The sequence below is a fragment of the Urocitellus parryii genome, chromosome 2 (assembly GCF_045843805.1).
Source record: "Urocitellus parryii isolate mUroPar1 chromosome 2, mUroPar1.hap1, whole genome shotgun sequence".
In the NCBI taxonomy this organism is placed as follows: Eukaryota; Metazoa; Chordata; class Mammalia; order Rodentia; family Sciuridae; genus Urocitellus; species Urocitellus parryii.
The window spans coordinates 199,652,502-199,669,580 of NC_135532.1; the positions used below are offsets into that span (position 1 = coordinate 199,652,502).

The 17,079-nt window shown below is 36.0% G+C and overlaps 1 protein-coding gene and 1 non-coding gene across 2 annotated transcripts in view; one reads left to right on the forward strand and one right to left on the reverse strand.

Annotated features, from left to right (window-relative positions):
• LOC113199044 (multidrug resistance-associated protein 1-like) overlaps window positions 1-12,110 on the forward strand; it is a 91,473-nt gene extending 79,363 nt beyond the window's left edge. The window contains exons 21-28 of the mRNA XM_026411930.2: window positions 521-720; window positions 1,776-1,902; window positions 3,746-3,847; window positions 7,141-7,284; window positions 8,933-9,091; window positions 10,406-10,572; window positions 11,423-11,617; window positions 11,972-12,110. Of these exons, the coding sequence (XP_026267715.2) occupies window positions 521-720; window positions 1,776-1,902; window positions 3,746-3,847; window positions 7,141-7,284; window positions 8,933-9,091; window positions 10,406-10,572; window positions 11,423-11,617; window positions 11,972-12,110 (1,233 nt within the window). The remainder of the gene's footprint in view (window positions 1-520; window positions 721-1,775; window positions 1,903-3,745; window positions 3,848-7,140; window positions 7,285-8,932; window positions 9,092-10,405; window positions 10,573-11,422; window positions 11,618-11,971) is intronic.
• Window positions 3,196-3,298, reverse strand: LOC113199146 (U6 spliceosomal RNA). Its single transcript, XR_003302935.2, has one exon. It is a non-coding gene; the product is annotated as a U6 spliceosomal RNA (small nuclear RNA).
• Window positions 12,111-17,079: the final 4,969 nt, after the last annotated feature.

Sequence of the window (17,079 nt, forward strand, 5' to 3'; positions counted from 1 at the left end):
CTGGGTGTTTTAAAAATGAGAGAAATTTATCCTCTGTTAATTCTGGAGGCCAGAAGTCCAAGATCAAAATGCAGGCAGGGTTGGTTCCTCCTGGGGACTCCAAGGAGAAGTTGTTTCATGCTTTATGCTTGCTTTTCTGGGCTGTTGGCAATCCTGGCATTTTCCTTATCTTGTGGACATATCCCTCTAAGTTCCGCCTTTCACCACACATGGCATTCTCTCTCTCTGTTTTGAGTCCTTTACCGAGACTTGTAGAGACACTCAGCATTGGATTAAGGGCCTACCACAAATCCAGAATGATTTTATCTTGAGATCCTTACATTATGTACATCTGCAAAGGTTCTAATTCCAAATAAGGTGATGCTTAAAGATACAGAGAGAGGTGTTAGAATTTGGACGCAAGCTTTTGTCGGGGGTGGGGGGTCACTTTAAGTCACAACACAAGGTTCTTGTAGTTTTTAAGTCACTGAAGCAACTTCTGCTACATCTTTCCAACTACTTCTTTCTGTCTTCTGATTAGAGATACTACATAGCCAGCTCTCGACAGATTCGGCGGTTGTCAGGAGCTTCCCGTTCCCCTGTCATTTCTCACTTCAGTGAGACTTTATTGGGAGTGTCCACTATTAGAGCATTCGGACATGAACAGAGGTTTATCCAGCAAAACAGAGAGGTAGTGAATGAGAACTTGGTCTGTTTCTACAATAATGTAATTTCAAACAGGTACGTTTCATCAATAAATCTAGCATAGAATCTGTCTATTCTTAGATACTTTGTTCACTGACTTTTAAATGAAAGAATGTTTTCTAGCCAGGTGCAGTAGCACACTCCTATAATCCCAGTGGCTTGGGAGGCTGAAGCTTGAGGGTCAAGAGTTCAAAGCCAGCCTCAGCAAAATCAAGGCACTAAGCAACTCACTAAGACCCTGTATCTAAAGAGAAAAAAATACAAAATAGGGCTAGGGATGTGTCTCAGTGGAGTGCCCCTGAGTTCAATCCAGAATACCAAAAAAAAAAAAAAAAGTGTTTTCTAATGCCATTTCATCAAATCAGTATACATTCATTAGTTAAATATGTATTTATACACACACACACACACACACACACACACATATGTAAATCCTGAATATTTTCTAGTGTTTAATATGCATTTAAGTTAAATCATATCTACATATATACCATATAAAAGACACATACTTACTACTTTATATGAAAACAAAGTTCTGTTTTTTGAAGAAATTATAGGATGCTATTAGAATGACTAATAAGATTCTGTTGTATTCAATGTTTGTAGAATATATTTTGTTTGTGTATACTTTTCTATGGTAGTTTTAATTTCAAGTTATAATCTTATAAGGAGGTAATAATGAAATAATAAGTAGTAGTTGGGCATATTTTAATTTTTAGAGAATAATTTAATCAGTATGAAATGTATCTGATTTTACAGTGTATGTAATTGGAGAAGTAACTTATTTGCCAGTAACTCATCTTAGCTAAAGTTCTTGTCTTTTGCTTTTTAATTCTGATTAAGCTTTAAAGGAAACTTCTGCAAAAGTAATGTGAACTTTTATGCAGAGGAATCCTTTATTTAAGCTAGCATCATTGTGATAATCTGGGTTTAATTGAGTTCCTAATTGAGTTCCAAGTAAGGACGGGGGTGTGGGGCAGGCAAAGAAAGTAGTCATTGATGTTTTCTTCTCAATTTCTTAGAGTAGAGTTAGTATTAACTGCACCAAAACTTTTGCATCTCAGTTCTCAGGAACATTCCATTTATTACAGGTGGCTGTCCGTTAGGCTTGAATTTCTTGGCAACTTAATGCTGTTCTTTACTGCTCTGCTTGCTGTGTTGTCTGGCAATTCCATAGATTCAGCAATAGTTGGTTTGTCTATATCCTATGCCCTAAATGTAAGTAATAATGATTTTGTGGTACATGGCATGTTTATAATGCAATTAATTAAACACTCTTCTCCTTTGCCTGTCTGAATTATAGATTGTATTAACTAAGTAATGAGAGGCAAATCTGGATTACCCCGGAGGCCCATTTCTTCCTCTATTTTGGTAGTAGCCAGGAGCTGGCTCAGCAATTTTCAGTTAGCTCCCAGAAAGAATGGGCTGAGCCCTGGAGGAACAGGAACCTTCCATAATGACCCACAAGTCTCTTGCTCCCCATCTTTATAATTACAGAGGGTTATGCGGTATGGTCTCTCCCCACCATAGCTGGTGTGCTCACTTTGCCCTGCTGAAGCAAGTAGATACATGCAAGCTCTGGGTGCAGTATATGCTCTACTTCTCTTCTGCTTATGAATTTTCCCCTAAGCCCTATTTTATATTATACTTCAAAGCACTGGTAAGAGTGTGTCCATATCTCCTTTGTGAAAGAGTAAATGCCTTAAACCAGTTAATGTAATTACACATTAATTACACAGGTAAGTCTAGATGATTTGGGTATGTACCTTAGTCTTGTATTCAAAACCCTTCGGGCATTTCAGTATTCTGGACTTATACTTCTAGAAAGAGAATATAAAATACATATTCAGGGTTTGGGGTAAAATCCCATAATCAAATGTTAGTATTTCTTCAGTGAAATGTGTGAATATATATCTCAAGTGGGTTCAAGAAACATTTTAAGGAGCTCCACATCTGTTCAAGTCAAGTAGGCCATCATGTAAGTTGGCACCAAACTGAAGATAAAATAAAAGCCAAAGCTTTTGACTTTCAGAAGTAAACTTGAAGTTCAACCTGGAGAACCTACATTTGAGGGCACGGTAAAAAACAAAACAAAACAAACTAGTGTTTACAAACTTTTATTAATTTATTTATTTTAATTAGGTATATATGACAGCAGAATGCATTCTGATTTATTGTACACAATTACAGCACAACTTTTCATTTCTCTGGTTGTACATGATGTAGTGTCACATCATATGTGCAGTCAGTCATACATGTACTTAGGGTAATAAGGTCCGTCTCATTCCACCATCTTTCCTGCCCCCATGACCCCACCCCACTCTTCCCTCCCCTTTGCCTCATCAAAGTTCCTCCATTTTTCCCATGTTTCCCCGCTCCCCATTATGGATCAGCATCCACTTACCAGAGGGAACATTCAGCCTTTGGTTTTGGGGATATTCTCCAACTCCATTCATTTACCTGCAAATACAATAATTTTATTCTCTATTAATGCTATGTAATATTCTATTGAAAAATATAGAACACTTCACGAATATTTGTGTCATCCTTGTGCAGGGACCATCCTAATTTTCTTTGTATCATTCCAATTTTAGTATATACACTGCCATAGTGAGGACTATGAATTTTTTTTTTCAAATGAGGAAATAAAATAGGAGAGTCTTCCTTCTGGCGGAAGGTAGAGAAGAATGCCCCAGTGTCATTAATTATCTTTTATTTGCATTTATGATGTAGATTTTGTGAGGCATATCCTATCCATCTTGCTATTCATTATTCCTTACACCAAGTATGGATTACTTTACTATGTATTGAATTCTGGTCATTTTATCATCTTCCAAATCATTCCATTATTTATTATATTTAGGTCTAACATACTTGAAGGAACACAGATGTGTATATATGTATAAATATGTTTTCTTCTAGAGTTGTTAAGTAATCAAAAGACAGGAGGCATTTGAAAACTCAGAAAATTAAACCTTATAAAACATAGTATTACTTTTTACATATAAGATGAAAGAATATGAATTAATCTCTTACTTCCTCTCTTATCCTCATCCCCAAGATTACTCAATCTCTGAATTTTTGGGTAAGGAAGGCATGTGAAATTGAAACCAATGCAGTGTCCATTGAAAGAGTGTGTGAATATGAAGATATTGATAAAGAGGTAGGCACTCATCAATAACCAGTAAATGTTTAGGATTAAGACATCATGATGAACCTTCAGTTGACATCTTGAAAACTAAATTTTAACAAAGCCTTCAATTTCTAAATTCACATTCTAATATTCAGCATTTCAATGACATTGAAACAAAAAAAATATTGTAAAATGCACCATTATTGTATATATCACTAAAATAGAAATAAAAACCTTGCTGATTAAATAGACTCTCCACAAATTGTAAGGTGTTTCAACAAGTTATGAGAATGTAATAGGATAACCTGTTTTCAAAAGACATGATGATTTGTCCTCTACTGATATAGGGTAAAATACACAATTTACAATTATAACTTTATGGGGTATTTAACATTGTGAAAAAAGCCTTTATATAGTCATCTTATAATTATTTAGAGTCCTCACAGTTTTTAGATTAATTATGTTTGTAGTGATTATACCTTCTGTTTCATTAATTCATCATTAACACCTCAGTGAATGGGAAGGAGAAGGAAAATAAATCTTCCTTTTAATCAATTATAATTTGGGAAGGCAAAAAATTTAACTATTGATAGGGAATAAAATTTAAGTTATCCTTGTATTTTGCTCATCAAGTGATCTCCACTTCAAGTTCCATAAATATTAAGATAGTGAAGGTGACTTGAATTCCTCTTTCCTCTTTTGCATATAACTCTCATTTGCTTGGACACTAAGGAAGAAATACATCTTCTCCACATAACAATTTAATATCTCCAATTATATTTTTTGTTTTATTTCTTCCTGTCTTCTCAGACCTTTCTCCAGTAACCACCTCTCTACCTTTTTTTCCTACCTTTCTAATTTCCTACTCCCTTACTTTACACAACCTATAAATAAGCTAAAGTATTCTCCACATCCTCCAGCTCCTTCCTAAACTTTGAATTGTCCTCTGGATTCTCTCCTAGCTCTTGCCTTTCCTTCTCATAGACAATTATTCTATATTCTTAATCTTTAGGAACTAAATTTCACTTTGCTTAGTCTATTTATCATCTGATGACTTACATAAAAAATATCATTTTCTTTATTTTCTGAAATTTTTCAATAAATATATATTTCTTTCATATTGGAAAAATACAATTCAATGCATGTGTAAGTATACACATATTTAAAAAACAAAAACATCTTCATGTAATTTGATGCAAATTGTGACAAATACCCCTGCAAAAACTCTTGATGTAGAAGAGGTATATCTGTTTAGATAAACTTGTTCACCCCCTCCAGAGCCCCCTTTCTCCACTCCCTTTTGTAGAAGAATTCTCTGGAACATTTTCCGGTACTTGCTGTCTCCAGTTCCTTTCTTCTTTAAACAGGCCTCTGATTCCACCACTTCAGGGAACCTGTCTTACCTAGATCACAAATGTTCCGTATTCAGTTCTCATGTTACCTGAGGTATAACTTGACATTGGCCATCTGTCTCTCTGTCTCCATGGGCAAAAGGTGCGACTTATGCAGTCGAGGGGGAGAAATAAAGACTGTCCATGCGCTTCTGCCCTTTTCAATAATTTTTTTTCAAATCAGTCAATACAATTTCACTCTGTAGGTTCTTTTTTTTTTTTAAAGAGAGAGGGAGAGAGGGAGAGAGAGAGAGAGAATTTTCAATATTTATTTTTTAGTTCTTGGAGGACACAACATCTTTGTTGGTATGTGGTGCTGAGGATCGAACCCGGGCGGCACGCGTGCCAGGCGAGCGCGCTACCCCTTGAGCCACATCCCCAGCCCACTCTGTAGGTTCTTAATCAAGAAAATGACAATCCTTAATGCTGCAATCCTCAGGCACTGCAACAGACATAATCAATTCACAGCAAACAATTCTAGATTAATTCTAAGCACTGCAAACACACTTAATCATGACAGGCTCATGACAGACATTCCCTCTGCATGTTAAGCTCAAGGGTCAGATCAAAAGTCTCAAGCCTTAGGTTCTGAGTCCAGCAGATGCACACTCACTCAGACCGTGGCGATCAGGTAAGGAACCAAGGCAGGCTTCTCCTGGGGTGGAGCTGATGGCTTCCTGAGGAGGTGATCAGGGAGAAGTCCTTTTCTCACCCAAATCAGGAGGCTGCTGTAGAGTTTGAGAGCAGTGAGAATGACACAGAGGATCAGGCAGATGAGAAGAGTTGGGCTGTCAGTCCAGTTCCTCATCAGGCTCTCAGGATTGTGTGCATCCTTGTCTGCTGGCTGAATGTCTGTTCATTTGCTCCATCATTTATACTAAATTTGGGAGCTTCTGATTGTCTTTTCAATCCCTATCAGCTGCTACTGGATTTCTCAGTGACATCATTTGTCCTGAGGTTAAAGAATCTGATCTGGTGGTCCCCTCCCTGATTTTCTTGCTTCTCGCTCTTATCAGGGTGAGGACAACACGCCAGAGTCTTCACTCTGAGTTTGTCAGGGTGGGGAGAAGTGACTTGTTTGTGCCTGAGGGCCATACTGAAGGGCTCCATAGGTGTGCCTGGTGAGACTGCAGATTTCAAACTAGAGTTTTAAAATGGAGTTGCTTAGGCTAAGGTCTAAGGCCATCCTTACATCCTCCCATGAAATACTTCATCCAGCCACCCAGGTACACACAGTCCTGTGTGTTCTACCTCCTGAAGTCTCTCCAGTATTCCAGGCAGGCTTCCATCTCAGGTCCTTGGCACACACACTTTCCTTTGCCCTGAATCCTCTTCTGCTGACATTCTTGTGACTTGTTCCCTCACTGTGTGCAGTGTAGCCTTTGCTAATGACCCTGCTCACAATCATGCCCTCTTCCTACCACTTCTACCAAGTGCTTATCCTCCAAAACTTTGTTCATCCAATGCTCCCCCTGTGTTATGTAGTTCTGTCTCCCTCCCTGTTAGCACATATCCTTCAAAAGTGGAAGATCACTTTATCTGTTTTCCTCTTTGCTGAATCTCCAGTAAGTACAATTGGCATTATAAACACTTAGTATTTAGGGAATGAATGGGAGACAAATTGTCCTCCTCTCACCTCAAATTTCAAGTTACCCTAAACCTCTTGATAGGATTTTAGGAAGTTTGTCCTGATAACTTGATAGGTGATGGGAAGCTTTGCTCTCTCTAAAAATTTATTTCTAAAATTTTCTTATAACCTGATGAGAAGTTTTATTTTCGTAAGTATTGAAAACTATTTTCAGAAAATTATATATATAAATGTCTTTTATCATTTTTCCTCACTTTTGGTTACATGCAGAAGAATTATTTTGGGGGAAGAGAAGGTATTATTTTATTGTAAGTATAACTTAAAGAATATTTCTTCGTTTTAAGGCACCTTGGATTATGTCTAGAAGGCCTCCATTACAATGGCCCAATAAAGGGGTAGTGGAGTTTATTAATTATCAAGCTCGATATCGAGATGATCTTGGTTTGGCATTACAAGACATCACTTTCCAGACTAATGGGGAAGAGAAGGTACCATATCTAATGCACTTTGTTAAGTATAATATAATATTTATTATAAGATAGTCTTTTAAAGATATTTCATAAATATAAGAGGAATAAAGACATGTGGTTGATAGTAGAAAACAAGTTTTCCCTCTATTAAGAAAAAAATACATTTTTAAATTGTACACTATTATGAAACACAATTTTAGTACATTTTATTTTTACTTCCTCTATAAAGCAAATGTCAAAAATAAGTAAATATTCACCTAAAATATGGTAAATCCTTATAATGGGACAATTGTTCATGATATGATGTTTTCTGATGATTGAGATGAAATTTGGTTTAAAAATGGTTTGATGGGCTGGGGATGTGGCTCAAGCGGTAGCGCGCTCACCTGGCACCTCAGCACCATATACAAACAAAGATGTTGTGTCCACCGAAAACTAAACAATAAATATTAAAAAAAAATTCTCTCTCTCAAAAAAAAATAAATAAAAAATAAAAATGGTTTGAAAAACATTTGGTAGTGTAATGTCAGTTTTGTCTTTTAAAAAGTAAAGAGACACATTAGCAAAAATATAAGAAGTGTCATCAAACATAGCGGTTACTTCTGGGTGATATAATTTCAGATGATCTTATACTTTCTTCTGTAATTTTCCTTCATTTTTTTTACAATTATATATGAAACATTATTTTCATTTTAAAAAGATGCTTTACACATGAATGTAAGTAACATAAAAAATAAGAATAACGTCCTACTTGGGCTTTTTCAGAGATTTATCTTTTGTAACCTTAAACATCTTGTTCCAACACTCTGAACTAGGTCTGCTGCCATGGTAGTTAAAGACTAAAATATTATTGAAACAAGTAAAATCGTTCTAGCATTTGGGTTACCCCAGTTAATGCAAGAGATTCTGGTTTGGTTTTGTTTTCTGATGCATCTTGTCAAATTTAAGATCTCTCATTAGGGCAAAACAACTCTTTTCCTAATGTTCTTCTATTAACACCAATATACAAATCAGCAACCAGAAAATATTGTACTAATTTTTATGACTATAGGAACATGTTCAGTCACTGGGGTGCTTATTATTTTGGTCAGAAGTCCAAGACCCTTAACGTTACTTGTGGTTCTCTTGATAATTTAATGTGAAGTTGTTTTAATACACCTGGGATAATTACAGATATCCCTTCGGATTTTCCAACCAGTTTCCAGTCCCTTTTATTAATTAGTTGTTTGTTTGTTGTGGGGAGGAAGGGTAGAGAAAATTCTCATTCTGAAAGTTCCAGTTAAACTACCTCGTCCTCAGTGATGCCCATATACTGGATGTTCAGGAATGATTCGGAGATGACCTACTATCACTGGAGTGACTGGGATTCTCTAGTTAAGTGGCAACTAGTTCACTCAAAGCTAGAGGGAAAACTTAGTATCCAGAGTCTTTTCAGTGGGTAAAGAGGGTCTGCACACAACAGATCTTGGGAAGACACATTATTATCTTCCACACCAGTCAATGTTAGTCTAGTTGGCAGAATTAGATCCCACTGACCCAAATGTGACAAATAACACATTTGGGTCAGTGGGATCTAATTGTGACAAATAATACATTTGGGTAGAGCAAAGGCTCTGTTCCTTTACAAAATGCACCATGTGAACTGTTTATGATCATTTCATTACAGATCGGAATTGTGGGAAGGACTGGGGCAGGTAAATCAACACTATCAAATAGCTTATTTAGAATTGTGGAGAGATCAGGAGGCAAAATTATCATTGATGGAATAGACATATCAACAATTGGGCTTCATGACCTTCGTGGTAGACTCAATATAATTCCACAGGTAAGACCTGTTTTGAAAGCAGTATCTCTTAACTCATTTCAGGTGAGCTATCTTGCTCACACTCCCTCCCTCATTCTCTCCTCCCTTTCTCCCTCCTTCCCTCCCTCCCTCCCTTGCTTCCTCCTCCTCCTCCTCTTTCTTCTTCTTATTCTTTTTCCTCTCTCTCTTTCTCTCCTCACCTCCAACCATTTTGCTTACGTTCCTTCCTATCCATACATTCCTATGATGAGGCTTAACTTACAAATTAGGTACTATGAGGGATGAATAATAACTATCGACAGAACAGTTATAGCCATATTCTCTTAAAAAAATAGTAAGTTTTGAGAATGCACCCCACACTCTCTCTCTCTCTCTCTCTCTTTTAATTTGGTTAAATTTTTCTTTATAAACTTTATGAGTTTTTTATGACTTTTCCCCCCTTTTTTTCAGTAAGTATATGGCACAACAGGAAAACTAATACAAATTTCTTGTTCTTTTATGAGAGGTTCACACAAGATTCATTCTTACTGTAGGTCTTAGGAACCTCAGCAAACAATTATTTTTTTCCTTTCTGAGCACCATAAATTTTTAATTTTTTTTCTTCTCACTTTTTTTGGTCCTGGAGATTGAACCAGGGCCTCTCATGAGCTAGACAAGCACTATACCACTGAGATATATGCCCAGACCTCTTTTTGTTTTCTTTTGAAAGAAGGTCTTAATAAGTTGCCCCAGTTGATTTCTCAAGTAGCTGAGATTACAGGCATGTACACCTGTGCCCTGTTACATTTTTGCTTTAAGGAAACATTTGAGTGTTTCTCTTTGGCATATCAAGTTGCCAGCATTACTTGGCACTTTGAAACTATTAATAAGTAAAATAAATATTTTCTGAACACAAGCACTGCAATACTGAGACAGCTGGTATGATAACCAGGATGACTTCTAAGTGACTCACTGGTATGTAGGTTATACAGTGTGGATACACTGACCAAAGAGATGATTCATGTTCTGTATAGGACAAAGTGGGATGGTGGGAGATATGATCTCACTACTCAGAATGGCATGCAATTTAAAACTTTTGAATTGTATATTTCTGGACTTTTCTATTTAATATTTTTTTTAACCATGGTTGGCCATGGGTAACTAAAACCATGGGGAATAGAACAGCAGATTGGCGGAGGGGATACTGTATAGTTTATTTATTTATGTAAAATGGATTTTATAAATGTAATAGGTTTGATCAGTTCGCTTTTTCCCTGTTAGTTTTCTGATATGTTTTTTAAAAAATGTGTTGACTCATATGACAGTAAGATCACAGAAGGCTACTTTATTGTTTAGGATCCTGTTTTATTTTCTGGAACTCTTCAAATGAACCTGGACCCCTTAGACAATTATTCTGATAGTGAGCTGTGGGAGGTGTTGGAATTGTGTCACTTAAAAGAATTTGTGCAGTCCCTTCCCAAGAAGCTGCTGCATGAGATCTCAGAAGGTGGTGAAAACCTCAGGTAAGTTGCAAGAACAGAGCTTTCCAAGGGTTTTAGAACTAGCATTTGCTGAGAGCCACAGCCAGCATTGTTTAAAGTATACCCTTGCTGGTTCCCTTCAGGGAAGAGGGACAGGTAATAAAGGGGCAGCCTCAGTAAATGTTGGTATTATTTTCATCTCTGTGTGTTGTCTTAAGACAGCCCCTTTCAGGTGATCAGAGACCCAGGGAAAATGAGCTACTCCCATTCAAGGTTGCACAGCAGGACTTCCACTTCTTTGATTAATCTCCCTGCTGATCCTGTTTCTGCACAATGACCTCTTGCTGTTTCCTGAGTTTGCCAGGCCAGACCTGCTTGCCTCCAGGGTTTTGCATATGCGATTTCCTTTGCCTGGTATAAGTTTGCACCAGAAATCTGGGGGTTAACTTTTGGCCTTGACCTGAAAGGCAACTCCTTTGGTGAGAGTTTTCTTAGCCATCCAGGTCCACTCCTCATCCACATTTTATAACCCCTCTTCATGCATGCTTGAATTCTTCTTAGCACTTTTTATATACATATTTTTATGAAAATTCTATAATACACATCTACTATACTGGTACCCTTACTATTATTATGCACTTACTCAGTTATCCTTTTGTTATTATTTTCTGTGTCCTCCAGGAGGATCCAAACTCTACACAGATTTTTGTCTGTCCTTCCTCGCTCCATTTCTAGAACCTAGACAAGTGTTTGGTTTATAGAAGACAATATTTTTTGAATGAATAATGAATGAGAAAAAAAAGAATAACAATATCAGGGTTTGGGAACAGGAGTCATTACCATAAAGTCCAGTGCTGAAATTATTTTACATTTTTTGTGTGTACATTTACAGTGTTGGACAGCGGCAGCTCCTTTGTCTGGCTCGTGCTTTGCTTCGGAAAACAAAAATTCTCATCTTGGATGAGGCAACAGCCTCTATTGATTTTGAGACTGATAACTTGGTGCAGAACACAATCAGGAAGGAGTTTTCTGATTGCACCATCCTGACCATTGCTCATAGACTACATTCTATCTTTGATTCAGACAGGTATGCTTTGTTTTCAAAAAATAAACAATATCTATAGGAAACACATTAATTGTTTGCCTCTAATAAGAAAGTTTACCTGTGTTAGAAATACTATATTTCCCCATATGATATAGAAGATCTTTTCCAAATTAGAGGAAAACTCTAGTGCTAGAAGAATATTAGAAAACTTGATTTATTTCTCGAGTTAATTAGTATCTATATATTTTTTGGAATGAAATTATTTGTATGGTAATTTGTTTTTTAAAATTTTTTTATTGTATTTATTCTAATTCATATGATAATTTAAAAATCTTACCTTTCTAAGATCAGAAAACCTGATTGCAGGTTATTTAACTGGTTTTCTTCTTATTTCAGAGTGCTTGTTCTAGATTCTGGAAGGATTATAGAATTTGGGGCACCACAGAATCTGATACACCAGAAAGGACTCTTCTTTAGAATGACAACAGAAGCTGGAATGACACAGGACTTGGGGACAAAAGATCAATTACTTTAGCTGGGTATTGATGATACTGAGTAGAACAACTGTTCAGCATTAGTATTGAAAAAATAAGGATGGGGAGGAATGCTCAAAGGCAAGTTCCTGACTGTGAGTTGGCACATACACTAACAGACGCCCCAATTTCTCACCATCAGGCACTGCATTCAGGCTTCTCACTTTGTTCATGCCTGCTTTCTCTGCATTTCCCCATGGGCTAAGTATCTCAGGAGTAACTTCCTTAGTGCAGGACCACTCTATCTTCATTTGCCTTCCAGTCTGATCTGAGTGCCCCTCATCTGTGCCCTTACTTACCTCTTGTGCATATCTTTATCATGGTAGTGATGGGCTCTACTCTACTTCGTGTCTGTCCCCTTTTTAAAAAAGCTACTTGAGGCAGGTGCTCAGTTTTAATCTTCTTTATATGATAGGTCCTAGCATAGACCCTTTCATATTGCTCAAGCCCAACAAATGTTTTTATAGAATAATGAACTTGGTGTTAGAGTATGTATATGTGTGCGTTGAATTATTGTATAGTTTATGAAATGATGGAGGAATCAAAGAAAAGTTGAGCTGCTTTTAGGTTCAAAGAAAGGGCAATATTTTTGATAATTATATCTTAACTGAATTTTATGGTCTGATTTATTTGAAAACATTTTGTAGAATTTTTACTATTTGCCTAAAAATATCTATTTTCTATGGAATATCTGGATCAATCTCAGAAAGATATTTATCAGCTGGTATACAATTGTGATAATATTGTTGACTTATAGTACAAATCATATTTTGAAGGAATTTTTAATTCAGATTTTTGGAATAAAATCAACATTGTGTCTGCATTGCCCTTCAGATTTGAAGTGATCAAACTTCAGTGGCATTTTCAACATGATTTTAAACAATTATTTAACATGTTTGCTAGGGCCATCAACCATTTCTTTGTCTTCCCCTTTTTCCTTTCTATGCAACCATATATATAAAATATATTTGCTTCATTTCCTAAGGGTATTTATGAAAAAAATTCCCTTAATCTATAAAACCAAATATTAACTAAATCTCCTTCTAATAGAATGTAAGATATTTGAAATATTGTCCTGGCTTTATAATCCTTGATGTAATTTATAGACGCTGAATAAATATTTATTTAGAATCCATTAAGGGATATAGGCATTTCAGAAATACCATTAAAACTTGTTTTAGCTTTTGTCTTAGTTCATTATGAATTGCTTTAACAGAATATCACACACTGGGTAAATTACAAAGAACAGAAATTTATTTAGGTTATAGTTCTGGAGTTTGGAAACTCCAATATTGAGGGTTCATATCTGGCAAGGGCCCTCTTGCTCTGCCATTTCATTGTGGAAGACTTTAAAAGAGAAGAGACAGAGACAGAAAAGGGAAGTAGGCTGAAATCATCTTTTTATTAGGACTCACTCCTGTGATAATGGTACTGATCCATTCATGAGGGCAGAACCCTCATGAGTGAATCACCCTTAAAAGTCTCAACCTCTCAACACTGTTGATTGGGATTTTTTCCATCCTATGAACTTTGGGGGACAAATTCATACCATAGTGCCTCTCTTTTTTTATATATTTTATTGTAGATGGACAACCTTTATTTATCTATTTTTTTTTATTAGGTGCTGAGGATCAAACACAGTACCTCACACATGCCAGGCAGACGCTCTACCACTGAGCCACAACCCTAGCCCCATAGTGCCTCTCTTTTCCTATAGAGAAGCTGCACAATTTAAAAATCTAAGGTGACATCAACAGTAGCCTGCCTAGATGGCGGAACTTTGTGTAGTCATGGGATGAATGTATGACAGCTGCAGATACAATGGATCTCACAAACATAATGCTGAATCAATGAGGCTAGGTACAAAGAAATAACATTGTATGGTTCTATGATTCTATTTATGTTAAAGTTAAAATCTATAGTATTGAAATTTGGGATATTGGTTATCCTTGGTGTGTGTGTGTGTGTGTGTGTGAGGGGGTAGTGATGGAGTCTGTAAAGTAAGCTCCTGGGATAATAGCTGTATTCTGATTTTAATCTGAGTATTGGTTCAGTATTATTATATATTGTTACATATGATATTTAAGAGTTAAACAAAACTAAAATTATTAAAAATGACTAATATTCAAAATTATTCAAAGATGAGTTCATTGTGTTTTGAGAAATTATTATTTTATTCTCATTTCCACATTATAATCCAATTGTCCACATTAAGCTTGCTAATCAATGAAGTATACCTGAAACAAAGTACAGGGTACTCAAAATGATTAGATTACAAAGAAGTCATACATTTGTATTTAAGAAAAAAGTTTACTCCATGATTATCTAATTTGTTCAAGGATTGTAACTTCAAAATAGATTAAGAATATAATCTCAATATGTAATATCTACCTTATCAGATAGAAAGAAAATCCTAAACAGCATGAACTACTTTGAAGACAAGAGGAATATTTATTACTGATAGTCCTCAATGCCAGACATTTGAAGACATTTGAAGTATTTGCTACTTTCAGTCCTTACTGAACAGCATATTATCTACCAATTTCACCAAAAATGACACTAAGTTTCCAAGAGAATCGTAGGCAATAAGATTCAAAATCCAGTCCACGTGACTCCATTTTTCCACCAATGTCTCATTCCTACAAGAAACACTTAAGAGTCTGTAATTCAAGAATGGGGGAGGAAATTGAAACAATAATATTGTAGGTATAGTAAATTAAATTAAATATTGGGATGGGGCTGCTATGCTTCTTTATATATAGTATTAGCTTGAACCATATACAATAATCATTTTCATAGGTCGATGGAGTAGTGGCAATTACATCTATTTTTAAACACAGTTTGATATCAAACTTAATGGTTAAGGAGATTTAATGTTGTTTTAAAATATGCATACAAATTATAAATAGTTCTACTTGATCCAGAGGGCCTTCTTTCAGGAAAAAGGAATAAAAACAGTTAAAATATGAAAATATTACAGTGGTTAAGGGTTCAGGGTCTTGAGATGGGAGTGCCTTTATTAAACCTCTACTCAAACACTTTAGACTTGTACAAACTTGGGCAAGTTAACTTCTCTGTGCTTATTTGGGAGTAATAATTTTATGTACTTCTGAAGTTGTTTGGAAAACTAAATATTATATAATATAGTATATATAATATATAATCATTAGAACAGTGTCTGCCATATAGAAAACATTGAGTAACATCTCATGTTTACAAAATCACATCATAAGATACACTATTATGTAAATAAAAATAAAACTAAGCCAATGTTTATGAAGGTCTGTTCAATGGACAACAACATTGGGATAACTGGAGATTACAGTGAGGCATGATTCTCAATGATGCATGTTTCCAGTTAGATCAAACAAAGGTGAGGAAGAAGGGGTGAGGGCAGATCTCCTAGCTCCTTCCAGCTTTCCCTCTAGTCCCACTTTTCTAGATTTTATTTTTCAGAGATTTCTGTCATCACATAAGGCAGCACAACATTGGGGCTGAGCATGGACTGGTTTGGGATACTGATACTGCCAATTTATTAGCTGCATAAACCTGGAAAGTTTACCTGATACATTTGTGCCTTAATCGCCCCATTTGAAATTGGGGATACAACACCTACTCATGTTTGCTTGGAGGATGAAACTAAATTGGTTAATACTAGTAAAACATTTGGAGCAATGTCCTGGTTCCTATTAAGAGTTCTATTCTCTATTGCTGGGTAAAATTATTCAAAATTTAGTACTTTAAAACAAAAATGAGGGGCTGGGGATGTGGCTCAAGCGGTAGCGTGCTCGCCTGGCATGCGTGGGGCCCGGGTTCGATCCTCAGCACCACATACCAACAAAGATGTTGTGTCCGCCGAGAACTAAAAAATAAATATTAAAAAAAATTCTCTCTCTCTCTCTCACTCTCTCTTTAAAAAAAAAAAAATGAGTGTTTTTGTGGGTAAAGAATCAGGAAGTCACTTAACTAATGGATGTTTCTGGCTTAAGGTCTATGATGAAGTTACATTCACATTTTCAATTATGGCTGCAACACCTAAGCCTTGACTAGCATTGAAATCTTTTAAGGAGCTGTGAATTGGTGCTGGCTGTCAGTGGGAATGCCTCTTCCTAGGGCCTTTTCTTTACCAGTATTTACCAACAGAACAGGCTGAACTTTACATGACAGTTGGAATTCCAAGAGAGAGGTAGCCAGCAGCAAGAGGAAACACCTAAGACAGAAGAGTCTTTTTTTAAAAACCGAGTTTTGGAAGAGATATCCCCACACTTCTGCCATGTCATTCATTAGCAGAGTTATTAAATCTCACTCAAACTCAAGGGAAGATGGATTTTTTTTTGGTATCTTGTGGGGATGGATACCAGAAGGTGGGGTGTTACTGGGAGCCACCCAAATTAGAGGTTGCCTACCTAAAAAAGGCACTGTATTTTTGTTTGTTAAGTAAAATAAATATGTAAGTATCTTTATATTTCCTTATTTGTTTGAGTTCCTCAGTAAGGTAATTTAAATAAGTATGAAGAAATCACAGGAACTAGTCCCGGAAGGGATTGGGACTATCATCTTATAAGGATAATTTAAAAAGCATCAGTTATCCAAAAAATAACACAAACTCTGTTAGAAAATTACTTTTTATAATTACAACTTCCTATTTTTGCAAAATTATTACCTATCTAATTAGCTCAGTTTGTGGCTTCATTACATTCTTAAGCAATGAACTCATATTCAGAATTCAAGACACTGTTCATATGATGCAGGAACTCTTTTTCCTAAATTAGGGAAATAAGCAAAAACTCTATTAGAAATCCCAGAGACAGAAGCAGGAAAATGTACATTTCTGGAAAGAGACATTGAGACTGAGGTTGAGGGACACCATTAGCATCAGACCACCTCTATCCAACTTTTGAATTTATACACATCAAAACTGTGTTTTAGTCTAGCTCTTAATAGAAAATAAAGTACACAGTTTAAAAAACA